Source organism: Cnephaeus nilssonii (assembly GCF_951640355.1).
Source record: "Cnephaeus nilssonii genome assembly, chromosome: 8".
NCBI classification, from domain to species: Eukaryota; Metazoa; Chordata; class Mammalia; order Chiroptera; family Vespertilionidae; genus Cnephaeus; species Cnephaeus nilssonii.
Window position 1 is genome coordinate 92,706,641 of NC_137079.1, and position 20,991 is coordinate 92,727,631.

At 43.5% G+C, this 20,991-nt stretch overlaps 1 protein-coding gene across 1 annotated transcript in view; it reads left to right on the top strand.

The window, feature by feature from the left end:
* Window positions 1-16,688: 16,688 nt before the first annotated feature.
* Window positions 16,689-20,991, top strand: part of LHFPL6 (LHFPL tetraspan subfamily member 6) — a 266,078-nt gene continuing 261,775 nt past the window's right edge. Inside the window, exons 1-2 of the mRNA XM_079778710.1 lie at window positions 16,689-17,013; window positions 18,232-18,798. Of these exons, the coding sequence (XP_079634836.1) occupies window positions 18,414-18,798 (385 nt within the window). The 5' untranslated portion in view covers window positions 16,689-17,013; window positions 18,232-18,413. The remainder of the gene's footprint in view (window positions 17,014-18,231; window positions 18,799-20,991) is intronic.

Consider the following 20,991-nt stretch of genomic DNA (forward strand, 5'->3'; position numbering starts at 1 on the left):
TGGTCTATATGTCTGTTCTTGTGCCAGTACCAGGCTGTTTTGAGAACAGTAGCTTTGTAATACAGCTTGAAATCTAGTATTGAGATCTCACCTATTTTGTTATTCTTTCTCAGGATTGCTGTTGCTATTCGGGGTCTTTTTTATTCCAGATGAATTTTTGGAGAGTTCTTTCTAGGTCTGTGAAATATGCCGTTGGTATTTTAATGGGGAGTGCATTGAATCTATAGATTGCTTTGGGTAGTATGGACATTTTAATGATGTTGATTCTACCATCCATGAACATGGTATGTTCTTCCATCTGTTTATGTCTTTCTCTATCTCTTTTTTCAGTGTCCTTAGTTTTCCACGTATAGGTCTTTTACCTCCTTAGTTAAGTTTATTCCTAGGTATCTTAATTTTTTTGGTGCAATGGTAAATTGGGAATGCTTTTTTAGTCTCTCTTTCTGTAAGTTCACTATTGATGTATAGAAATGCCATAGATTTCTTGGCGTTAATTTTGTATCCTACTACATTGCCGAATTCATTTATTAAGTCTAATAATTTTTTGATGGAGTCTTTAGGGTTTTTTTTTATGTACAGTATCATGTCGTCTGTGAATAAGGACAGTTTTACTTCTTCTTTTCCAATTTGGATGCCTTTTATTTCTTCTTCTTGTCTAATCGCAATGGCTAATACTTCTAGCACTATGTCGAACAGGAGTGGTGAGAGTGGGCATCCCTGTCTTGTTCCTGTTCTTAGGAGAAATGGTTTTAGTTTTTGCCCTTTGAGTTTGATGTTGGCTGTGGGTTTGTCATGTATGGCTTTTATTATGTTGAGGTATGATCCTTCTATTCCCAACTTGCTGAGAGTTTTTATCAAAAATTGGTGTTGGATTTTGTCAAATGTTTTTCTGCATCAATTGATATGACTATGTGGTTTTTATCTCTCAATTTGTTTATGTGATGTATCATGTTTATTGATTTGCGGATATTGTACCATCCTTGCATCTCTGGGATAAATCCTACTTGGTCATGGTGTATGATCTTTCTGATGTACTGCTGGAGCCGATTTCCTAGAATTTTGTTGAGGATTTTGGCATCTATGTTCATGAGGGATATTGGTCTGTAATTCTCTTTCACTGTGTTGTCTTTATCTGGTTTTTGGTGTTAAGGTGATGCTGGCTTCATAGAATGTGCTTGGAAGTGTTCCTTCCTCTTGAATTTTTTGGAATAGTCTGAGGAGGATATGTTTTAGTTCTTCCTTGAATGTTTGGTAAAACTCTCCTGTGAAGCCATCTGGCCCTGGGCTTTTGTTTGCTGGAAGCTTTTTGATGACTGCTTCAATTTCTTCCATAGTTATTGGCCTGTTGAGATTTTTAGATTCTTCCTGATTGAGTTTTGGAAAGTTGTATTTTTCTAGGAATATGTCCATTTCCTCCAGGTTGTCCTGTCTGTTGGAATAGAGTTGCTCATAGTATTTTTTTTTAAATCCTTTGTATTTCTGTGGGGTCTGTTGTTATTTCTCCTCTTTCATTTCTGATTTTGTTTATTTGGGTCCTCTCTCTTTGCTTCTTGGTGAGCCTGGCTAGAGGTTCATCAATCTTGTTTATCCTTTCAAAGAACCAGCTCTTGCTTTTGTTGATCTTTTGTGTATGTGTATATATATATATATATATATATATATATATATATATATAATTTATTTCCACTCTGATCTTTATTATTTCCTTCCTTCTGCTTACACTGGGCTTTTCTTGTTGCTCTCTTTCTAACTCTTTGAGTTGTAGGGTTAGGTAATTTATTACCATTGTTTCTTGTTTTTTGCAGTAGGCTTGTAGAGCTATGAACTTCCCTCTCAAGACTGCTTTCGCTGTGTCCCATAGATTGTATATTGTTGTGTTTTCATTGTTGTTTGTTGCCATGATGTTTTTCTTTCTTCTTTGATATCTCTGGTAACCCAGTCATTGTTTAATAGCATGCTATTTAGTCTCCATGTGTTTGATTTTTTTGGATTGTTTTTATTGTAGTTTATTTCCAGTTTTGTGCCACTGTGGTCTGAGAAGATGCTTGATATGATTTCTATCTTCTTGAATTTGAAGAGACTTTGCCTTTGACCCAACATATGGTCTATCTTTGAAAATGCCCCATGTGCACTTGAGAAGAATGTATATTCTGTGGCTTTGGAATGAAATCTTCTGAAGATGTCAATTAATTCCATCTGATCTAGTAAGTCATTTAGGATTGATGCTTCTTTGCTGAATTTTTGTTTAAAGGGTTTGTCCAATGGTGATAGTGGGGTATTAAAGTCTCCTACTATGATTGTATTGCTGTCAATCTCTTTCTTGACAACCTCCAGAAGTTTTTTTTTTAATGTATTTGGGTGCTCCTGTGTTGGGTGTGTATATGTTTACAAGAGTTATTTCTTCTTGTTGGATTGCTCCCTTTAGTATTATGAAGTGGTCTTCCTTATCTCTTTTTATGTCCTTCACTTTGAGATCTAATTTGTCAGATATAAGTATTGCTACCCAGCTTTTTTTTTTCTTCATTTCCATTCGCCTGAAAAACCTTTTTCCATACCTTCACCCTCAGTCTGTGTGTGTCTTTTTTTCTGAGGTGGGTTTCCTGTAGACAGCAGATATATGGGTCATCTTTTCTTATTCACTCAGTTACCCTATGTCTTTTGATTGTGGCATTTAATCCATTTACATTTAAAGTTATTCTTGATAGGTACTTGTTTGTCACCATTTTTGTTTTTTACCCCTGTGTTCCTTCTTCTCTTCCTATTTCTTCTTTTTATAGCAGAACCTTTAGCATTCCTTGCATTGCTGGTTTGGTGGTAAGAAACTCCCTTAGTCCTTTTTTGTCTGTGAAGCTCCTGATTTCACCCTCAATTTTGATTGATAGCCTTGCTGGGTACAGTATTCTTGGATTCAGAACCTTTCTTTGCATGACTTTGTATATTTCATTCCATTTCCTTCTTGCCTGATGTGTTTCTGTTGAGAAATCAGTTGCTAGTCTGATGGGGGATCCTTTGTAGGTAACTTTCTGTCTCTGTCTGGCTGCTTTTAAGATTTTTACTTTGTTGTTGGTGTTTGCCAATCCTCTCTAATAAAAGAGAAACATGCAAATTGACTATACCTCCACTACTCCCACAAGCCACGCCCACCAGCCATGCCCACCAGCCAATCAGGAGTGAGTATGCAAATTAACCCAATCAAGATGGCGGTTAATTTGCATATACGGGTGCAGAGCAAAGACTGAAGACAGTGTAGAAAGAAGCCAAGTGCTGCAGAAGGGAGCGAAGCTGCGGAGAAGCAAGCAAGCAGGGCAGCGAAGAAGGGAGGGAAACAGGCGGGGCGGGGGAGAAGGGAGGGAAGTAGGCGGGGTGGTGGAGACTGCCACAGGAAGCCCTATTGCAGGAATCTTCCTGCAACAGTCCTGTAGTTTAATTATAATGTGCCTTGGCAACAGTCTTTTGGGGTTCATTTTGTTTGGGACTCTGAGAGATTCTTGGATTTGTGTGAGTTTTTTCTTCCCTATCTCAGGGAAGTTTTCTGTCATTATTTCTTCAAACAGGTTTTCTATTCCTTGCTCAGTTTCCTCTCCTTCTGGGACCCCTATTATGCGGATGTTATTTCGTTTCGTGTTGTCCCAAAGTTCTCTTAGGCTCTCCTCCTGTTTTTAATTTTTTTTCTAGAAGCTGCTCTGCTTGGGTATTTTTTCCTACCTTGTCTTCTAGCTCACTGATGCGGTCCTCTGCTTCTTCTAGTCTACTGTTGATGCTTTCTATTGAGTTCTTTATAGCAGTGATGTCATTTTTCATTTCTTCTTGGTTCTTCTTCATTTCCTCTTCATTCTTACACATATTGTTGAATTTGTCTTCCATTCTTTCCATCCACGTGATAACCATTTCTCTGAATTCTTTCTCTGACAGGTTGCTTACCTCCATTTTGTTTACTTCCTTTTCTGGTGATGCATGCTTTTCTTTCATATGCGGGCTGTTTCTTTGTCTCCCCATGATCTCTCTTCTCTGGGTGTCTGGTTATGTAGTTCTCTCTCTCCTGCATTGATTTAAAGGCACAAAATACAACACAACAAGGCACAATGCACAAGGCACTGAACACAAATGTATTCATGATACTAATAACCCCAAATAAAGGTGACCACCACAGAAAAGAGTATTAGGGGATAAGAAAGAAAGAAGAAAAGAAAAAAAGAGAGGAAAAAAAAGAGTGCAAAAATGAAATTGGGAAAAGGAAAAAAAGTAAGAGAGAAAAGAAAGAGAATAAAAAAGAAGAGGGGAAAGAACTATTTATATGGGGAGAAAACTCCAATAGAACAGCCACTAATCCCAAAAAATGCCAGAAACAAATACCTAGAGATGAATACAAACTACAAACAACAACTAATATCAAGCGAGGCGAGGGAAAACAGAAGCAAAAAAAAAAAAAAAAAGCGAACCAATCTCACAAACAAGCATGAAAAAAAACACAATATAATCAACAGTCAAGCAAACAACAACAAAAGGACAGAGAGACAAAAAATTTGGATAGTGAAGAAAGAGAAGAGAGAGGTGTGTATGGACTTGAAGCAGGGGATTGGAAATTAGATATAGGTATGGTTAATTTTTAACAGGGGGTAAAAAGAAGGAATAGGGGAAAATCTAAAGCCAGAATAGGGTAAGAGAAACAGGACAACAAAGGGGAAAAGTGAGGAAGAGAGTGTTGGCATAAAGGTAAATTTGAGATAGAGTAAAATGATACTAAAGGAAAGATGAAAATAGAATGTAGAACACTAATCCCAAAATAAAATAAAGAGAAAATAAAATGACCCATTTTTAAAAAAGGTAAAATAGTAGTAGTAATACTGATTAAAAATAAAAATGTAATAATTAAAAAGGTAAAATCAAATAATGAAAAAAGAAAAAAATTTCGTTTCTTAAGTAAAAGATGAAAAAAAATAAAAATGTTCAGTAGAGAAGGTCATTCACTTCCTCTACTGTTCTGTTTGGCTCGCCTGTTTCCTAGTCAGGACAGTATCGAAGTTCCCTGCATTCCACTGCTCCTCAGTGTTGTAAGCCACAGTCCTGATTTTCAAGCAGGCAGTATTTCTTTGTTTCTTATACTCCTTTATTTGTGTTTACGCAAGAGTCAATTTGTGATTCAACCCCTGGGTGGCAGTGTTTCTGGATTGACCTCTGGGTCTATAGGTCCTCTCTAGCTAGTGTTTAGATTTTGTTTTCCCTGTGGCACTTAATACTGGTTTGGGGGAATGGGCTGCCACAGAGCTGGTTCTCTGATAGTTATTCCCTGCTTTGATCCACAGGTTCCACAAAAACAACTTTCCCCTGCAGTCTCTGAGAGTGTCCCCAAAAGGGTGATTCTATGTATTGGGCTTAGTAATAAAAAGCAAGGATTTAAAGAGGAAAGAAAAAAAAAGAAAGAAAAAAAAAGAGAGAAAAAAGAGACAGAGTAAGTGCGTAAACTCCCGCACTGCGGTGCACGTCTGTGCAGTCTTTTTTCCCTTTGGGTCTAAGCAGCCAGCACACTTAAAATTTTTAGGCTGCCCTTTTGCACCCAGTTCAGCTATGGGTTGCTTTTTAGAGTTCCCTTCTGTTAGCAGCCCTGCAGATCCCCTTCCACATTCGCGGATCATGCCAGCCCCAATGGCCACAGAGTTTTCTAGGCGTAGACTTCCCTGGATCCTCCAGCTCCCGCTGTGTGCATTTCTCTCTCCTGTCTGGACCACAGACCTTACCTTATCCCAGGTGAAATCTGACCTTTCTGTGAGGTGGTGCAGAGCTCCTACAAATCCGTGTGCTGGCGCTGCTTGGGAATCAGTGTTCCCGGGTTCTCAGCTGTTCGCTGGGTGCAGTTGTTGTATATTCCCAGGATTTTCAGGCTTCTGACAACATCCACTCTCCCCTTCAAGATGGCGCAGGCTCCACCTCAGAGCCGGTTGCTCCAGGAGGGATTCCAGCAGCAGTGGAGGCTGCCCGGTCAGGGGAACCCCGTCCGGCAATCCCCCACATTCCCCTGGAGTATAGCTGACCCTCAACTCACAAACAAACACTCCCCATGGGACCACATACTCTCCCTTTGTTCTCACTCAGGCACTATCTTGCAGTCTGCCTTCCCATCAGCAAGCCATCTTCCTTCTGCCTGATTAAATCTTTAAACTAGAAACTCAGAAATGAACAAGGACCCACAGGGCTTTATAAGATGATATACCTAATTACCCTATTATGAAGATTCTGGTAGCATGCAACAAGAATGAGATATAGAATCAGACAGACCTGGGTTTAAGTGTGAGTACCAACTCTTACTACTTATGTAAGTTTAGACATATTTATTAAAATCACTACATCTAAATTTTTGCACATATAATTGTAACAATTGTGATTAATGTTTTCATTAATTTTGAATGACCTTGACTCAAACCTTCATACAGGGGTCCCATTACTCATTTTCCATAGATCAAGGTCTTCTTGCGTTTCTCATGTTTTTCTTAGTCATTCCTGCCTCTGAATTCATGCTCCTATTGAATTTATTCAATTTCCAGATCATCTCACTTTTCTAAGTGTGTTGTCCCTTTTCTGTGCAATTTGTGCCCATGCTAGACTGTACCTTAATACCTTTGCTTTCTAAAATAAGTTTACAAAATTTGTGCAAGGGACAAACATATATTCTGAGATGTAACAAGCAACTTAAAATTGAACTGAAGATATTTCCATTCTTACCAAATCTTTTATGATTCCCCACAGCAATTTCTCACTGGATGTTTTATTTTCTCTCAGGGTCAGCCTGACACCTTATTGGTTATTCTTAACTCTGTCTTTGCTGGTTCCTTTCCTCTCTTGTACCCTTCTCCCAAAATACTTGTTGACAGTGATGAAAATGGCATCAGATGTTAGACTGGAGGTGTCAGGCCAGACCACCATTCAGCAACCTCGATAACTGAGTTCAGCTAAGAAAAAATTCAGAGCCAAGACTCAAACTATAAGAGAAAATTTATTTATAACATCATAGAGGTAGAAGAAGTGACTTATAGAAGAAATGGGTGCAGGAAACAATTTACAGAAGCAAAAGAAGGGCCCTTAGAGCTTAGGAGAGAGAAGGGTAAAGGTGCACCTGAGAGGGAAAAGGAGGGTATAGAAAAAGTTCAGGCGTGCTTCTGAGAGGGAGAGCTGCCTCAAACGTTTAATGAATAATGAGGACGGCACGCCTAGGAGCAGACCACACACTATATACACCTTATTTTCATGAGCATTCCTGAGGAGTATACTCATACAAATCACTATGTTTAGAAGCTGTACATAACTAGATATATACAATTTCTAAAGGAAGAGGGGTCTTGAGTTTATCAAAAACATGAAATAAAGTTCATAGAAAAAGAAATAGGCAACCCTTTTATAACAGGACTAGAGGCCCGGTGCACGAAATTCGTGCACAGGGGGCAGCGGGGAGTGTGTCCCTCAGCCTGGCCTGCACCCTCTCCAATCTGGGACCCCTCATGGGATAACCAGCAGTTGGACATCCCTCTCACAATTCAGAACTGCTGGCTCCTAACCGCTCACCTGCCTGCCTGATTGCCCCTAACTGCTTCTGCCTACCAGCCTGATTGTCCCTAACTGCTCCCCTGCTGGCTTGATTGCCCCTAACTACCTCTGCCTCGGCCCACACCTGGTACCCAGGATTCCCTCCTCCAGCTGACCACAGGCACCCAGGATCCGGGCTTCCCTCCCTCTGGTCAGCCATAGGCGCCCAGGCTGGCTGCAGCCTTAGGGGATGGTGGACAGGGGGCTTCGTCTGTGCTGCAGCTGCAAGTGCTGGTGCCCAGGACTGCAGGGTGGGCGGCTTCTTTGTCTCCCAGGCCACAGCCAGCCACAGGTGCTGGTGCCCGGGACTGCAGGGTGGGTGGATTCTCCATCTACCATGCTGTAGCCAGCTGCAGGTGCTGGCACCTGGACCGCAGGGTGGGCGGCTTCTCTGTCTCCCAGGCCACAGCCAGCCACAGGTACTGGTGCCCAGGACCGCAGGGTGGGCAGCTTCTCCATCTCCCGGGCTGCAGCCAGCCTCAGGTACTGGTGCCCAGTTTCTCCATCTCCCCCAGGACGTGGGGCGGGTGGACATGGGGTGGGCGGCTTCTCCAGCTGGCTGTAGCCTGGGATCATAGGGCAAGTGGCTTCTTCGTCTCCCAGATTGCATCCACCCTCAGGTACTGGCACCCGGTTTCTTGTCTCCCCCAGGACGTGGGGAGGGCGGCTTCTCCAGCTGGCTGCGGCTTGGGATCACGGGGAAGGCGGCTTCTTCATCTCCCAGGTCGCAGCCAGCCTCAGGCGCTGAAGCCCGGTTTCTCATTCTCCCCCAGGAGGTGGGGCAGGCAGACCTGAGGTTTCTGCTGCTGGCTGCAGCCTGGGATCACAGGGCAGGCGACTTCTTCATCTCCCGGGCTGCAGCCAGCCTCAGGCACTGGCACCTGGTTTCTTGTCTCCCCCAGGACGTGGGGTGAACCGCTTCTCCAGCTGGCTGAGGCCTGAGATCACGGGGCAGGCAGCTTCTTGGTCTCCGTGGCTGCAGCCAGCCTCAGGTGCTGGGGCCCGGTTTCTCCGTCTCCCCAGGACGTGGGGCGGGCGGACCTGAGGCTTCTGAGGCTGGCTGCAGCCTGGGATCATGGGGTGGGCAGCTTCTTCGTCTCCCGGCCGCACCCAGCCTCAGGCGCAAGGCCTGGTTTCTCCGTCTTCCCAGGACGTGGGGCAGGTGGATGTGAGGCAGGCGGACCTAAGGCTTCTGAGGCTGGCTGAGGCCTGGGATCATGGGGCAGGTGGCTTCTTGGTCTCCGTGGCTGCAGCCAGCCTCAGGCGCTGGGGCCTGGTTTCTCCGTCTCCCCAGGATGTTGGGCAGGCGGACCTGAGGCTTCTGAGACTGGCTGCAGCCTGGGATCATGGGGCAGGCGGCTTCTTGGTCTCTGTGGCTGCAGCCAGCCTCAGGCGCTGGCGCCTGACTTCTCCAACTCCCAGAGACCGGAGAGGCTGGGGGGCGGGGCTGCCGCCATGTTTTCAGTTTAATTGCATACTCACTCAGATTGGATGGTGGGCGTGGCTGGTGGGCGTGGCTGGTGGGCGTGGCTGGTGGGCGTGGCTTGTGAGTGTAGTGGAGTGATGATTTGCATATTACTCTATTATATTATAGGATGTTAGGATAGCTATGATAAATGTATGTGTAAAAATGGGAGAATGAACATTCTAAAAGCAAGATCCCACTCAGAGACTACTTGAAATGGAGACCAGGAAACCTGAGAAGCCACTTATCTTGTGAGTTTTTCCCCCTATATTGAAGAGATGGACACATGCAGTAAAATACCATAGCAATTTCCATTTAAATTTGTCTTAAAAAAGGAATTCATGAAGGGAAAAGGTAGTTTAGGAAGGAAGGACAGGAGGAAATTGCAAACTTGCCAAGATCTCAAATTGCTTATTTTATACCTTTCTGTACTGAAGACTGCGATAACAGGTTTTTAGCCAGTGGAGCATTTCCTGGGGTATCTCACAATATCCATAGAGGAACGAATGATATATTCTAATAGAGAGCTGAAGAGCTCCACAGCCAGCAGCATTTAAGGAAAATATTTCTTTCCTTGCTCTACTTAGAGTCTCTCTTGTTATCCTCTAGTTCTCATGTACCTTACACCTTTCTGCATCTCTCTCTTCTGGGTCTATATTCTTGTATAAGGCCATTTTATAATACTGAGAATTTCTGTCCTTTTTAATTTCTCAAAGTTAAGACTTAAGGGAAAGCATTTTGTAAGCTATTTTTCTTAATTTAATAAATCTTTATTGTTCAGATTATTACAATTGTTTCTCCTTTTCCCCCCATAGCTCCCCTCCACCTGGTTCCCACCCCACCCTCTGCCCTTACCTCCCCACCACTGTCCTCATCCATAGGTGTACGATTTTTGTCCAGTCTCTTCCCGCACCCCCAATTTCTCTTTCCCCCTGAGAATCATCAGTCCACTCCCTTTCTATGCCCCTGATTCTATTATACTCATCAGTTATTCTGTTCCTCTGATTTTTAATTCACTTGATTTTTAGGTTCACTTGTTGATAGATATGTATTTGTTGTTCATAATTTTATCTTTACCTTTTTCTTCTTCCTCTTCTTAAAGAATACCTTTCAGCATTTCATATAATACTGGTTTGGTGGTGATGAACTCCTTTAGCTTTTTCTTATCTGTGAAGCTCTTTATCTGACCTTCAATTCTGAATGATAACTTTGCTGGGTAGAGTAATCTTGGTTGTAAGTTCTTGCTATTCATCACTTTGAATATTTCTTGCCACTCCCATCTGGCCTGGATAGTTTCTGTTGAGAAATCAGCTGACAATCATATGGGTGCTCCCTTGTAGGTAATTAACTGTTTTTCTCTTGCTGCTTTTAATATTTTCTCTTTGTCTTTTGCTCTTGGCATTTTAATTATGATGTGTCTTGGTGGGGTCCTCTTTGGATTCCTTTTGTTTGGGGTTCTGTGCGCTTCCTAGACTTTTAAGTCTATTTCTTTCACCAGGTGGGGGAAGTTTTCAGACATTATTTCTTCAAATAGGTTTTCAGTATCTTGCTCTCTCTCTTCTTCTGGTACCCCCATAATTCTGATGTTGGTACGTTTGAAGTTGTCCCAGGAGCTTCTTACACTATCTTCAAATTTTTGGATTCTTTTTGCTTTTCCGGTTGAGTGTTTTTTGCTTCTTTGTATTTCAAATCTTTGACTTGATTCTTGCTTTCCTCTAGTCTGCTGTTGGGTCTCTGTATAATATTTTTTATTTCAGTCAGTGTATGTTTCATTTCTAGTTTGTCCTTTTTCATATCCTCAAGGGTCTCACTAAATTTATCAGCTTTTTCAAGGAAATTCTTGAAAAACCTTATAACCGTGGTTTTGAACTCTATATCCAGTTGTTTGTTCTCCTCCATTTCTTTCGTTTGTGATCTGTTTCTTTGTCTCCACATTTTCACTGCTTCCCTGAGTTGGTAGGGTAGCTTTGTGTGCTAGGTGTCCTATATGGCCCAGTGGGTCAGCCTCCCTAGTTACCTGAGGTGGACACTCTTGGTGCACCCTTTTGTGGGCTGTGTGTACAGCCTTGTTGTAGTTAAGTCTTGATTGTTGTTGGTATCACTGGGAGGAATTGACCTCCAGGCCAATTGGCTGTTAGTATCAGCTGTGTCTACGCCGGGAGAACTTCTGTGCTGGAGACAGCCTTATAGGACCAGTCTTGCAAAATTGCAAAAGCCTCTGTGCTCAGCTTGGATGGGGCGGAGTCTCAGGGAGGAGCAGACAGCCTTGGCTTCCCGTCAGCCCTACCCCATGATGCCCCTGGGTCTCAGCGTCCCTCGGTAATTGCTGTAAGCACCTCTGAGAGAAAGCCGCCCTTGAGTTTTGCCTGCTGCCAGACAGTGCAGTTTCTCCCCCAATGAATCTGGATTCCCAGATTCTCACCTGGAACTGGAATTCAGCACAGTCAGGAGCTTCTGGTTCCCTCCAGCTAGAGAGAGCCAGAGGCACTATCAGCAGTCAGTCCTCTCTGCACGTACTTGCGCACGTGCCTCCAGACCTCTGCCTTTTGCGGCTCCCCTGAGTTCCCACCTGACAGTCCAGATTCCCCCTGTAAGAGCGTGGGTCCCCAGGGGCTCACCTGGAACTGGGGTTCAGTGAAGTCGGAACTGGGGTTCAGTGCAGTTGGGAGCTTCCGACTCCCTCCCTCTAGGGAAAGCCAGCAGCAACCTCAGCAGTCAGTCTTCTCTGCATGCACTCACGCATGCACGCGCCTCCAGACCCCTGCCCACCGCAGCTCCTCCGAGTCTCCGATTCTCCGTGTGCCTTTCTCTCTACCTGACAGTCCAGACTCCCCCCGTATAAGCCTGGGTCCATGGGGTTTCACCCGGAACTGGGGTTCAGTGCAGTCAGAACTGGGGTTCAGTGTAGTTGGGAGCTTCCTTTTCCCTCCCCCCAGAGAAAGCCAGCCAGGCACTCAGCTGCCCTTCCTCTCTGCACACGTGTCTCCATACCTCAGCCCTTTGCAGCTCCTCTGATTCTCCATGAGCTTTTCTCTTTCCTTCTAGTTGTAGAATTTCCACTCAGCCAGCTTTCCTGTGGTTCTGGATGATGTCCGTTCTGTCTTTTAGTTGTAGTTTTGAAATTGTTGTGCAAGGCAGCAGTTTAGGTGCTTACCTATGCCACCATCTTGGTTTCTCCTCTGTAAGCTATTTTCTTAACTATCCCTATTTCTATTGACAGATTTTCCGAAGACCCATCTTCTCTAATATGTGTTGGAGACAACAAACACCCACTGCAGCCACCATTCGCTGGAGAATCAGTCTCTCTTGCCACTGTTCTATCCTCTTTTTGCTCTGCTTAGTGCCTCTGTATTTTGTGTCTAATCCACTTCACTGTGGTGCTGACTCCTGGACTACAAATGCGCAGTTAGTTTGAAGAGTATAGCAGGCATATTTTAATTGCTAATAACAATGATTTAAAGAGCTAAGGGTTATTGTTCTCCCTCAAGAGATGTCTGAAGATAATGCATCAGCCTAGCAAAGATACTAAGTATCCAGACTCTGTCCACCATTTTCCTTCATTATGCTTTGTGTGCTGGCTTTTGTTTTCATCCATGTCATCTCACGATTGAAAGATGGCTTCTGTGCTTCAAGGCTCTATCGCATCCATTTTAAATTCAGGCTGGAAGAAAGAAGAACTGGATGTGATGGTATCAGCACCCCTCCACTTTCATCTTATTGGCTAGCACTGTCACACGGCAACTCAAACTTCAAGGGAGACTGGAAAATGGAGCTATTGAAGACAAGGATGTGAAAGAAGAGGGTTGGAAATGGACATTGTATCAGCCAAATCATAGTTCTTGCCACAAATGTGAACTAAAGAAGTCCTATTCTAATCTCTCTCCAATGGTCAAAAGTAATTGATTCCATGGTGTATGTTCCATATATTTCACTATTCCACTCCTTCCCTAGTTTCACAAAGCATACCCCATTTTTAAAAAATTAAATAACTACTCTATAAGCTGCACTGGAACAAAGTTAATAACCACAATGATGTTAATTTGCTCATTAATTACCTCAGCTAATGTTGAATTATTAAGTATCTATCTCTTATTGCCAAGCACTGGGATACAATGTTAACTAATGTGTGTTTCATGTCATTGACCATGTCTTATCTGCAGTGCTTCACCAATTAGAAATGCTCTCAGATATTAAAAGTGGAAAATTCAAATAGCAATGATTTAAACCATATTATCACTCCATAACTTTCTTTTTAAAAATTCAAAAAGATGTTTGTAGCTCCACAATATTAGGGTACTGGGGTTATGTCTCTGTGATTCCTCTCATGGTTACAAGAAGGCTGCCACATTTCCAAACATCTCATCCTGTTCAAAGGCAGCCAGGATGGTGAGAGAATTATTGTTCTCTCTTGTCTCCTCCTTTTATCCGAGAATGGGAGAATACATTCTTCCCCAGAGACCTCCTCAACAGACCCACTGGCTAGAACAAGGTCATGTGGCACCAAAAAGTATCCAGTGAACAAAGGATAGCGGGTTGAGAATGAATATTGGGTAGCCAACCAAAAGTGATGTCATAGATGCTTTATAGCTTTCCACACACTTTCACATTGATGATCTCATCTTATGAGACTACTTTCCAAACATACAGAAAATCAAACCTAGAATAAGAAGTATAAATGGTATCTGCTGTGTGGGAACTTCTGGTTGGGAAGTAATTTAAAGGTCCTTTGAAGGTGCAAATTTAATGCGAGGGTTTTAAAGATATAATGTATGTAGCCTATAAATTATACATACAACAGCCCAAGGAGTAATTCAGAAGATTTTTATAGTTTGGGAAGATAATTACATGGTGGAATGAGAAGAGAAATTAGGGTACATGGATTCTAGGCTCAGCTTTGGGATTCTAGGCTCAGACACTGGAAGGATTCTGAAGCTCTATTTCATCATTTGTAAAAATTATGTACTTAAACAAAGTTAGATGACCCCTAAACTCTTTCTCAAATATAGGAGTACCTATCTAGTTATCATGCTGGAAGTCATGATGTAGAATATTAAAAATCATCTATTCCAACCTCTTTTTACAAGTGAGGTAATTTAGGCTGAAAAGATCACCATTTGTCCAAATTTACTCATCTAAGTTAGAAATTTGAGTCTTAGTATATATATATATATATAAAACACACTATGATTTCACAAATAACTGTTATTCCATAGATTAAAAAAAAATCAGCCTCTTCCTTTATCTTCTTTTTTACCTTAGGCAGGATCTCTCCAATAGCATTTACTCTATTTAATAAAATGCAGATAATAAAAAAAATTAAAGCCTACTGTAAGATCTTAACCTCTCTGTAAAATGATAACTACCTTTCTCATAGTTTTTTAATTCTTTTTTGAGGACTAGATGAAGTAACCTGCAAGGACTTAATCCCAGCCACCCAACTAAGTGCTTAAAACAAGAGAAAGGTCCTAGACCAGTGGTCGGCAAACTGCGGCTCGCGAGCCACACGTGGCTCTTTGGCCCCTTGAGTGTGGCTCTTCCACAAAATACCACGTGCGGGTGCGCATGTACAGTGCGATTGAAACTTCGTGGCCCATGTGCAGAAGTCGGTTTTCGGCTCTCAAAAGAAATTTCAATCGTTGTACTGTTGATATTGGGCTCTGTTGACCGACCACTGTCCTAGACCAATTTCCCCAGGAGTTTGTGTGAAGAGTGAGTTTGCATCTCATGATCATTATTTTGTCTTCACACAGTCATATCTTTTACCTTCACAATTTGTAGATCTGAAGGTTCTGTGTAATAGGTTAGGATGTAGTACATAACTGGAAGCCAGTCACTATGCTGTCATTGAGCTCAGTATCCAGTGTTTTGTACAAGACCATTTGAATCACTTACATCTGGGATTCATGGATGGGCTTCAGGGGAACAGGGACCCATTTGATATGTCATTGAAACGGTTTTTTTAAATCATGGTACTACTGACATTTCTGACTGGATCGTTCTGAGGAACTGTCCCTTCCATGGCAGTGTGGTTAGAAGCATCACCTGCCTCTAACCATCAAATACTAGTAGCACCTCCCTGATGACGGTATTCAAAAAGGAGTACCAAGCTCTGGCTGGGGCTGTGTGGGATGTTTCGCTCTCACATCCCAGTTTCTCTTTCTCTCTCTCTCAAACTCAATAAAAAATATTTAAAAACTAATAATGTGTCCTAAACTTGCCAAATGTGCAAGGGGGGCATAATCTCTCTCCTCCCCCTTGTTCCACTGTGATAAAGCTTAATATGTATGTGCATTTCTTTTCTGGGAGGCTTATCAGTTTCAACATATTATTAAAAGAGTCTATGACTTCAAAAAGACTCTAACTCAAAGCCCTTCAAAATAATAATGAAATAATGCACATTTCGCCGAAACCGGTTTGGCTCGGTGGATAGAGCATTGGCCTGCGGACTGAAGGGTCCCAGGTTCGATTCAGGTCAAGGGCATGTACATTGGTTGCGGGCACATCCCCGGTGGGGGTGTGCAGGAGGCAGCTGGTCGATGTTTCTCTCTCATCAATGTTTCTAGCTCTCTACCCCTCTCCCTTCCTCTCTGTAAAAGATCAATAAAATATATATATAAAAAAAAGAATGCACATTTCCAGCTGTAATTGTGGGAAAAAATACACCATCATAACTAAATAAAATGGTGCAATTTGAAAATTTACTATATACATACTCATTTATTTCTTTCCATTACTTTGAAGAAGCGATTCACAAACTATATCTGGGAAAGTATCTGCTTCACAAACTGCTATTCCCAGACTGCACGAGGACTTTCAGTCTGCTACTGGATGTAGCTCTAAACTGCCAAAGGGATAGCGCTCACGAAAAGCAACAACAACAAACAAACAAAAATCCAAAACCTCGTCTGGAAGGAAAATAAAAATCAGCTGTTTCTTAGAAAAAAAAAATCCAGTGTCAGTATTGATTTCAAGATGGACTGGAGAGATGGAAGGGAAGGGCAGGAGGGGGAGACGGTGAGAGGAGGGGGAGGAGAGGAGAGAGCGGGCTGGAATGCTAAGCCCTGAAAGAAGTTCCGAGAGGGAGCGTCTCGGGAGAAGCTCCCTTTGCTGGAAGTCGCCCCCAGCCTCCTGCCCGGCTAGCCTACAGAGACGGCCTGAGCCTTGGACTCTCCTATTCATTCCTCATTCCCAGGTCCACATTGTTCACCCACTTCCCAAGTGACCACATCCCAAGAGCGTCCTCAAAGCTCAAAGGGGCCAATTTACCCAGTCTTTAAGGCCCCCATTCTCATCTACAACCGGAGCTTAAATCCCGAATACCAGCCCTACCAAAGCAAACAGGAAACGTGTCTCGTCTTCCGTGGCCCCCACCGAGCTCCCCAAAAGACAAGCAACTTTCCCCCCTACTTCTCGGTCCGTCTGCCTCCACCGCTCTCCCTTTGGGAAGAGTCACAATGAGGGGAGAGCAGGAGGAGGCTCGGGGCTGGGGGAGCCGCGAAAGCCACCCCAAGAGATGGGCTTGGACCCCCGCGCACAGAGGGGTGCGCCCTTCCGCGCCCCGCGCGCCTGGTCCCCGCCGACCGCGCCCGCTCCGGGTCTGCCCGCTCCGGGTCCGCGGGGCGCGCGGGGGCGGGAGCGGGAGCGGGAGCAGGAGGAGGGCCGGGCCGCGGGGGGCGGAGGCGCTGCGTGCCTCGCCTGCCAAGGAGCGGTCTGTGCATCTGCGTGCGAACCCCCGCCCGAGACCCGCGGGGAGCGCGGGCTCCACTGGTGGCGGCGCAGCCCGTCCTCCCGGGCAGCCTCCGGCGCCGGCCCGGCTCCTCCTCCCAAGTCCGGCCCGGGCTCTCCGTGGCTTTAGGGGCCGCGGCGAAGAAGGAAGAACGGTCTCCTTGGCTGTGGATGTTCCGCCCGGGAAAGACAGCAAGTTGTGTGCGCGCCCCGGCCCGGGGAGAAGGTGGCCGCCGCCCGCCAGCCGTGTGAGTGAAGGGCTCGGCCGCCCCGGGGCGTGGGCTCCGCCGCTTTCCCTCCGCGGCCCCCTGGCCCCCGGGCGCCGGAGTTGCGCTGCTCCCCGGCTCCGGACTTCCCGAGCGGGGCTGTCGGCTGGGCTCCCCCGACCCGCCGCGTCGGCTGCTGGCGTCCGCCTCGGGGCGTTGCTGCCTTCCCATCCTGGTCCCCTCCCTTCGGAGGCCGGCTGGAAAACGCCTCGCTCCCTCTCTTTGGATTCAGGGATCTTCTGTGTCTTCAGGGGTGGGGGTGGGGGAGTGGGGACACGGCAGGGGCTGATTATGGGCTTGCCTTGGCTTTACCCCAGCTCTAGATGATGGCCCTCCGCCCCCTGTGGCACCCCCCATTCGCCTTTCCCAGCCTCATGGCCCAGGCAGACAACTTTAGTCGTTAACGCTGATTCTGGCCACAGTTGACAAGATTAAAAAAAAAATATATAGTAGCCGGAGCTTCCCCTTAGTGACACACTGGACTGTACAAGGGGCTGCGGGGTGGAGAGGAAGCCGCAGGGGCGAGGCTTGGGAAAGAGAAGAGGTGAGGGAAGGGGGCATTTGCTGTGGACTCTGAACGCCGGAGTTGAGAGTTCTGGAAATGGAACTCCGGGGTGCATGGGCTTTGGGCTTCTGCATTTGTTTCTTTATGGAAAGTGTGGGAAATGGTTCGGGAACACTTTTTGAAACAGAAGCAGGGGTGGTAGTCAAATGCTTGTGGAACTATTTGAATAACTGGGGTTGGCTGTAGAGTACTAGAAGGTATGGGTTACTTTTCAGATTAGACACGGACAATCATTGAACTGGAGAGATAGTTCCAAAAATTTTATTGGAACCAATGAATCAAAATTGCAGAGATGAGAATAAGTCATACACTGGCTTTCTTTCACTTACTCCAGGAGAGGATAGTTAAGATTGAAGGGATTCACAGGTGCTATTGAACGAGCACTGGGAGTGCCTATTAGCTCCATCCATTCTGTGTCTAGACAGTCTATAAAGTTTGGTGAATTTATGGTGCTCTGGAATTGTGAAATTTATTCTAATCATTTTGTTTGGGCTCATGCAGAGACTTCCCACTTTTGAAGTCTTGAGGCAAGTTTGAGTATTTATTAATTAAAAGTTGTAGGCCAACTGAATTGATGTTATTATCTATTTCACTAAAAAACATTAAACTCTCAATATTTCTTATTGTTTTACCAGGGATCATCACCCTTACTACGGAGGATGGGAAGTTGAGGCCCAGTAAGGCTGAAGATCCATTCTGTTCATAGACACTCCCCATTACAGAACTGTGGATTGCCTGTGGTCCCAATACCTGGTGGTTTCACACCTTCACTTACTCTCGCAGCCCTTTGGGTCCTCAGTGCCCTACCTGGAGAAAGATGGCATCCAGCCTGACGTGTACTGGGGTGATCTGGGCTTTGCTCTCGTTTCTTTGTGCTGCTACCTCCTGCGTGGGGTTCTTTATGCCTTACTGGCTCTGGGGATCCCAACTGGGCAAGCCTGTGTCCTTCGGTACTTTCCGGAGGTGCTCATATCCTGTGCATGATGAGAGCCGGCAGATGATGGTGATGGTGGAAGAATGTGGGCGCTATGCCTCTTTCCAGGGCATCCCCAGTGCAGAATGGAGGATCTGTACCATCGTGACAGGCCTGGGCTGTGGCCTCCTCCTCCTGGTGGCTCTCACCGCTCTCATGGGTTGCTGTGTGTCGGAGCTCATCTCCCGAACAGTGGGAAGAGTGGCTGGAGGAATTCAGTTTCTGGGGGGTAAGTGACTTGCTCCACTTGAGCTGTTTACTGGAATCCCAAAGTCATATTGAAAATTATGTTCCGGTTGTCTATTGAGATTATTATAATTGACACTTGGAATGCTCTCGAGAAATAGACATGAAATGGCTTTGGTGCTAGATTACCAAAGTCAGAGGTTTTTACTGGAATTGCTTTACAACTTGGGGAGTTCTTAAATTTCTGTACATCCTTAGACATATATAAATCATTAGCCTGCTAAGTACCACCTCTGTGAGGCAATAACATTTAGGTCGTTTATAATGTAGTAGGGGAGACAGTTTGCATTCCATCACTTCTCACTCTCCATGTTCAATAGTGAGCAATTAGATTATCTGTGTCTTACTGGAATCCTCAGGTCTTTAATCAAGAAGACATCATAGAAAAGTAGAAATGTTTTTGATTCCGCATTGTCATCATAAGTCTTTTAATACTCTTTGGTAAAATTACCCTTACCCAATCTTAAACTATATTTCTAAATAAGTGATTACTGTTTTAAATAAGATACCAGTTTTGCATTAAGAACTATGAATTTCACTAGTCTACAAAGATAGCTATAGCTGTCTGTAACTATCTTGTTTGGATTTCATTTCCCTGGGTACTCTTGCTGTTAAGAAAAAAAAAAAATTTAGCAAATGATGTCTACTTGTCCCAAATGGACTGGATAATGTCACTAACACCAGAACAGGTTTGATTTTTACTTGGGTTTCCTCCAACAAGTACTGCTTCAATATCTCTGGTCATATGGTTTTAATTATACTTTATATATTTTTCGCTGTGCCTTTCACCTCCATTTTTCAACCTGAAAGGCTGAACTTGTCTGATTTATAATCTGCCCTGGTGAAATATGACAACTATCATAGATAATGCAGAGTGAAGGGAAAAAGCCAGGAAAATATGTAAAATGTATTTGTAACTTCATTATGAAGTAAGAGTCTGTTACTATTTCATTTGGCGTTTCCTTACAGAGTTTTGTGAAAATCCTGGAAAAAAGCAATTAAAAGTTGATAGTTCTGAGATAGAGTCTACTTATTGGAGAAACCCCAACAGATTATTTTAGATTTTTAATATAAAACTTTCAAGTAATGTTTAAGTAAGAAAATTCTTGTTCTAAAAAATGCAAGTGGCAAAAAGTTTTGTGTTTTAAAACAAGAGATAGAGTTATTTGCAGTTCTTTATTTCCTTACCAGATATAACTTTTGTTTTCATCTGTTTTTTTCTCTGTGGTTTTGCATCTCACTCTGTTCTAGAAGGCAATTTGGGGGCCTTAACTCTCCTTTCTTTATTGCTTCAGTGTTCAACATTGACCAAAGTCTTGCATGTGATATGTATATTCATACAGAAATAAAGTAAATAAAGTAAAACTATTAGGAAACAGAAAGAGTTTATTGTTGAAAGTTGCAATATAAATCCAGAGTTTGAAAACATGATACCACGGATTTTAAGAATAAAACTAATGCCAGGAGTATTTAAATATCTTTCATTAAGATTAAACTTGCTTTGATGTTTTTGTTTCACTTGGCTCAGGAAAAGTGCTAAGGCAGTTTCTTTTTCTCCTCTTATGGTAAATATTACTCTTCTCCCCCGCCCCCCCCCCCCCCCTTCATTTTAGGGCAGGAACTGCTATTATATCTGGCAGAACAGGAAAATGCTTACAAAGAGAAATAATTTTTTATTGATTATCTTTAAACATACAATGAAAGAAGGCAACAGAAAGTGAATCTGAGACCCATGAGATTTTATGCTTCCCTCTCTAAACTATGTATAGATTTTTTTGGATTATATAGAGCTAAACGTTTTACATAACAGAAAAACTCAAGAAAGACCATTGTGGAAGTTACATATATATTTAAAAGGTACTGGTTTTTCTCTTTAGATTTTCTTTTCATGAACTCTGGCTTGGTAAGTGTTACTGACATTAAGCTAAGGAAATAGTTTATTACTAGCAGTTGGCATTCTCTCATTTTTCATATATATTTTTCATATCTGGCAAAAAAAATTCTGAATATAAAACCTCAGAGAGTTTTTCTGAATTGAACCTCTTCAGAGCACAAGTAGGTAAATACATCCTATTACCCAAATAATAGTAAATTTAGAATTAAAAAATAACTTGAATTATGGAAAAGGCTTTGGGAAAATCTGCCATGATTGCTATCATTTAATGGTAAACCAGGT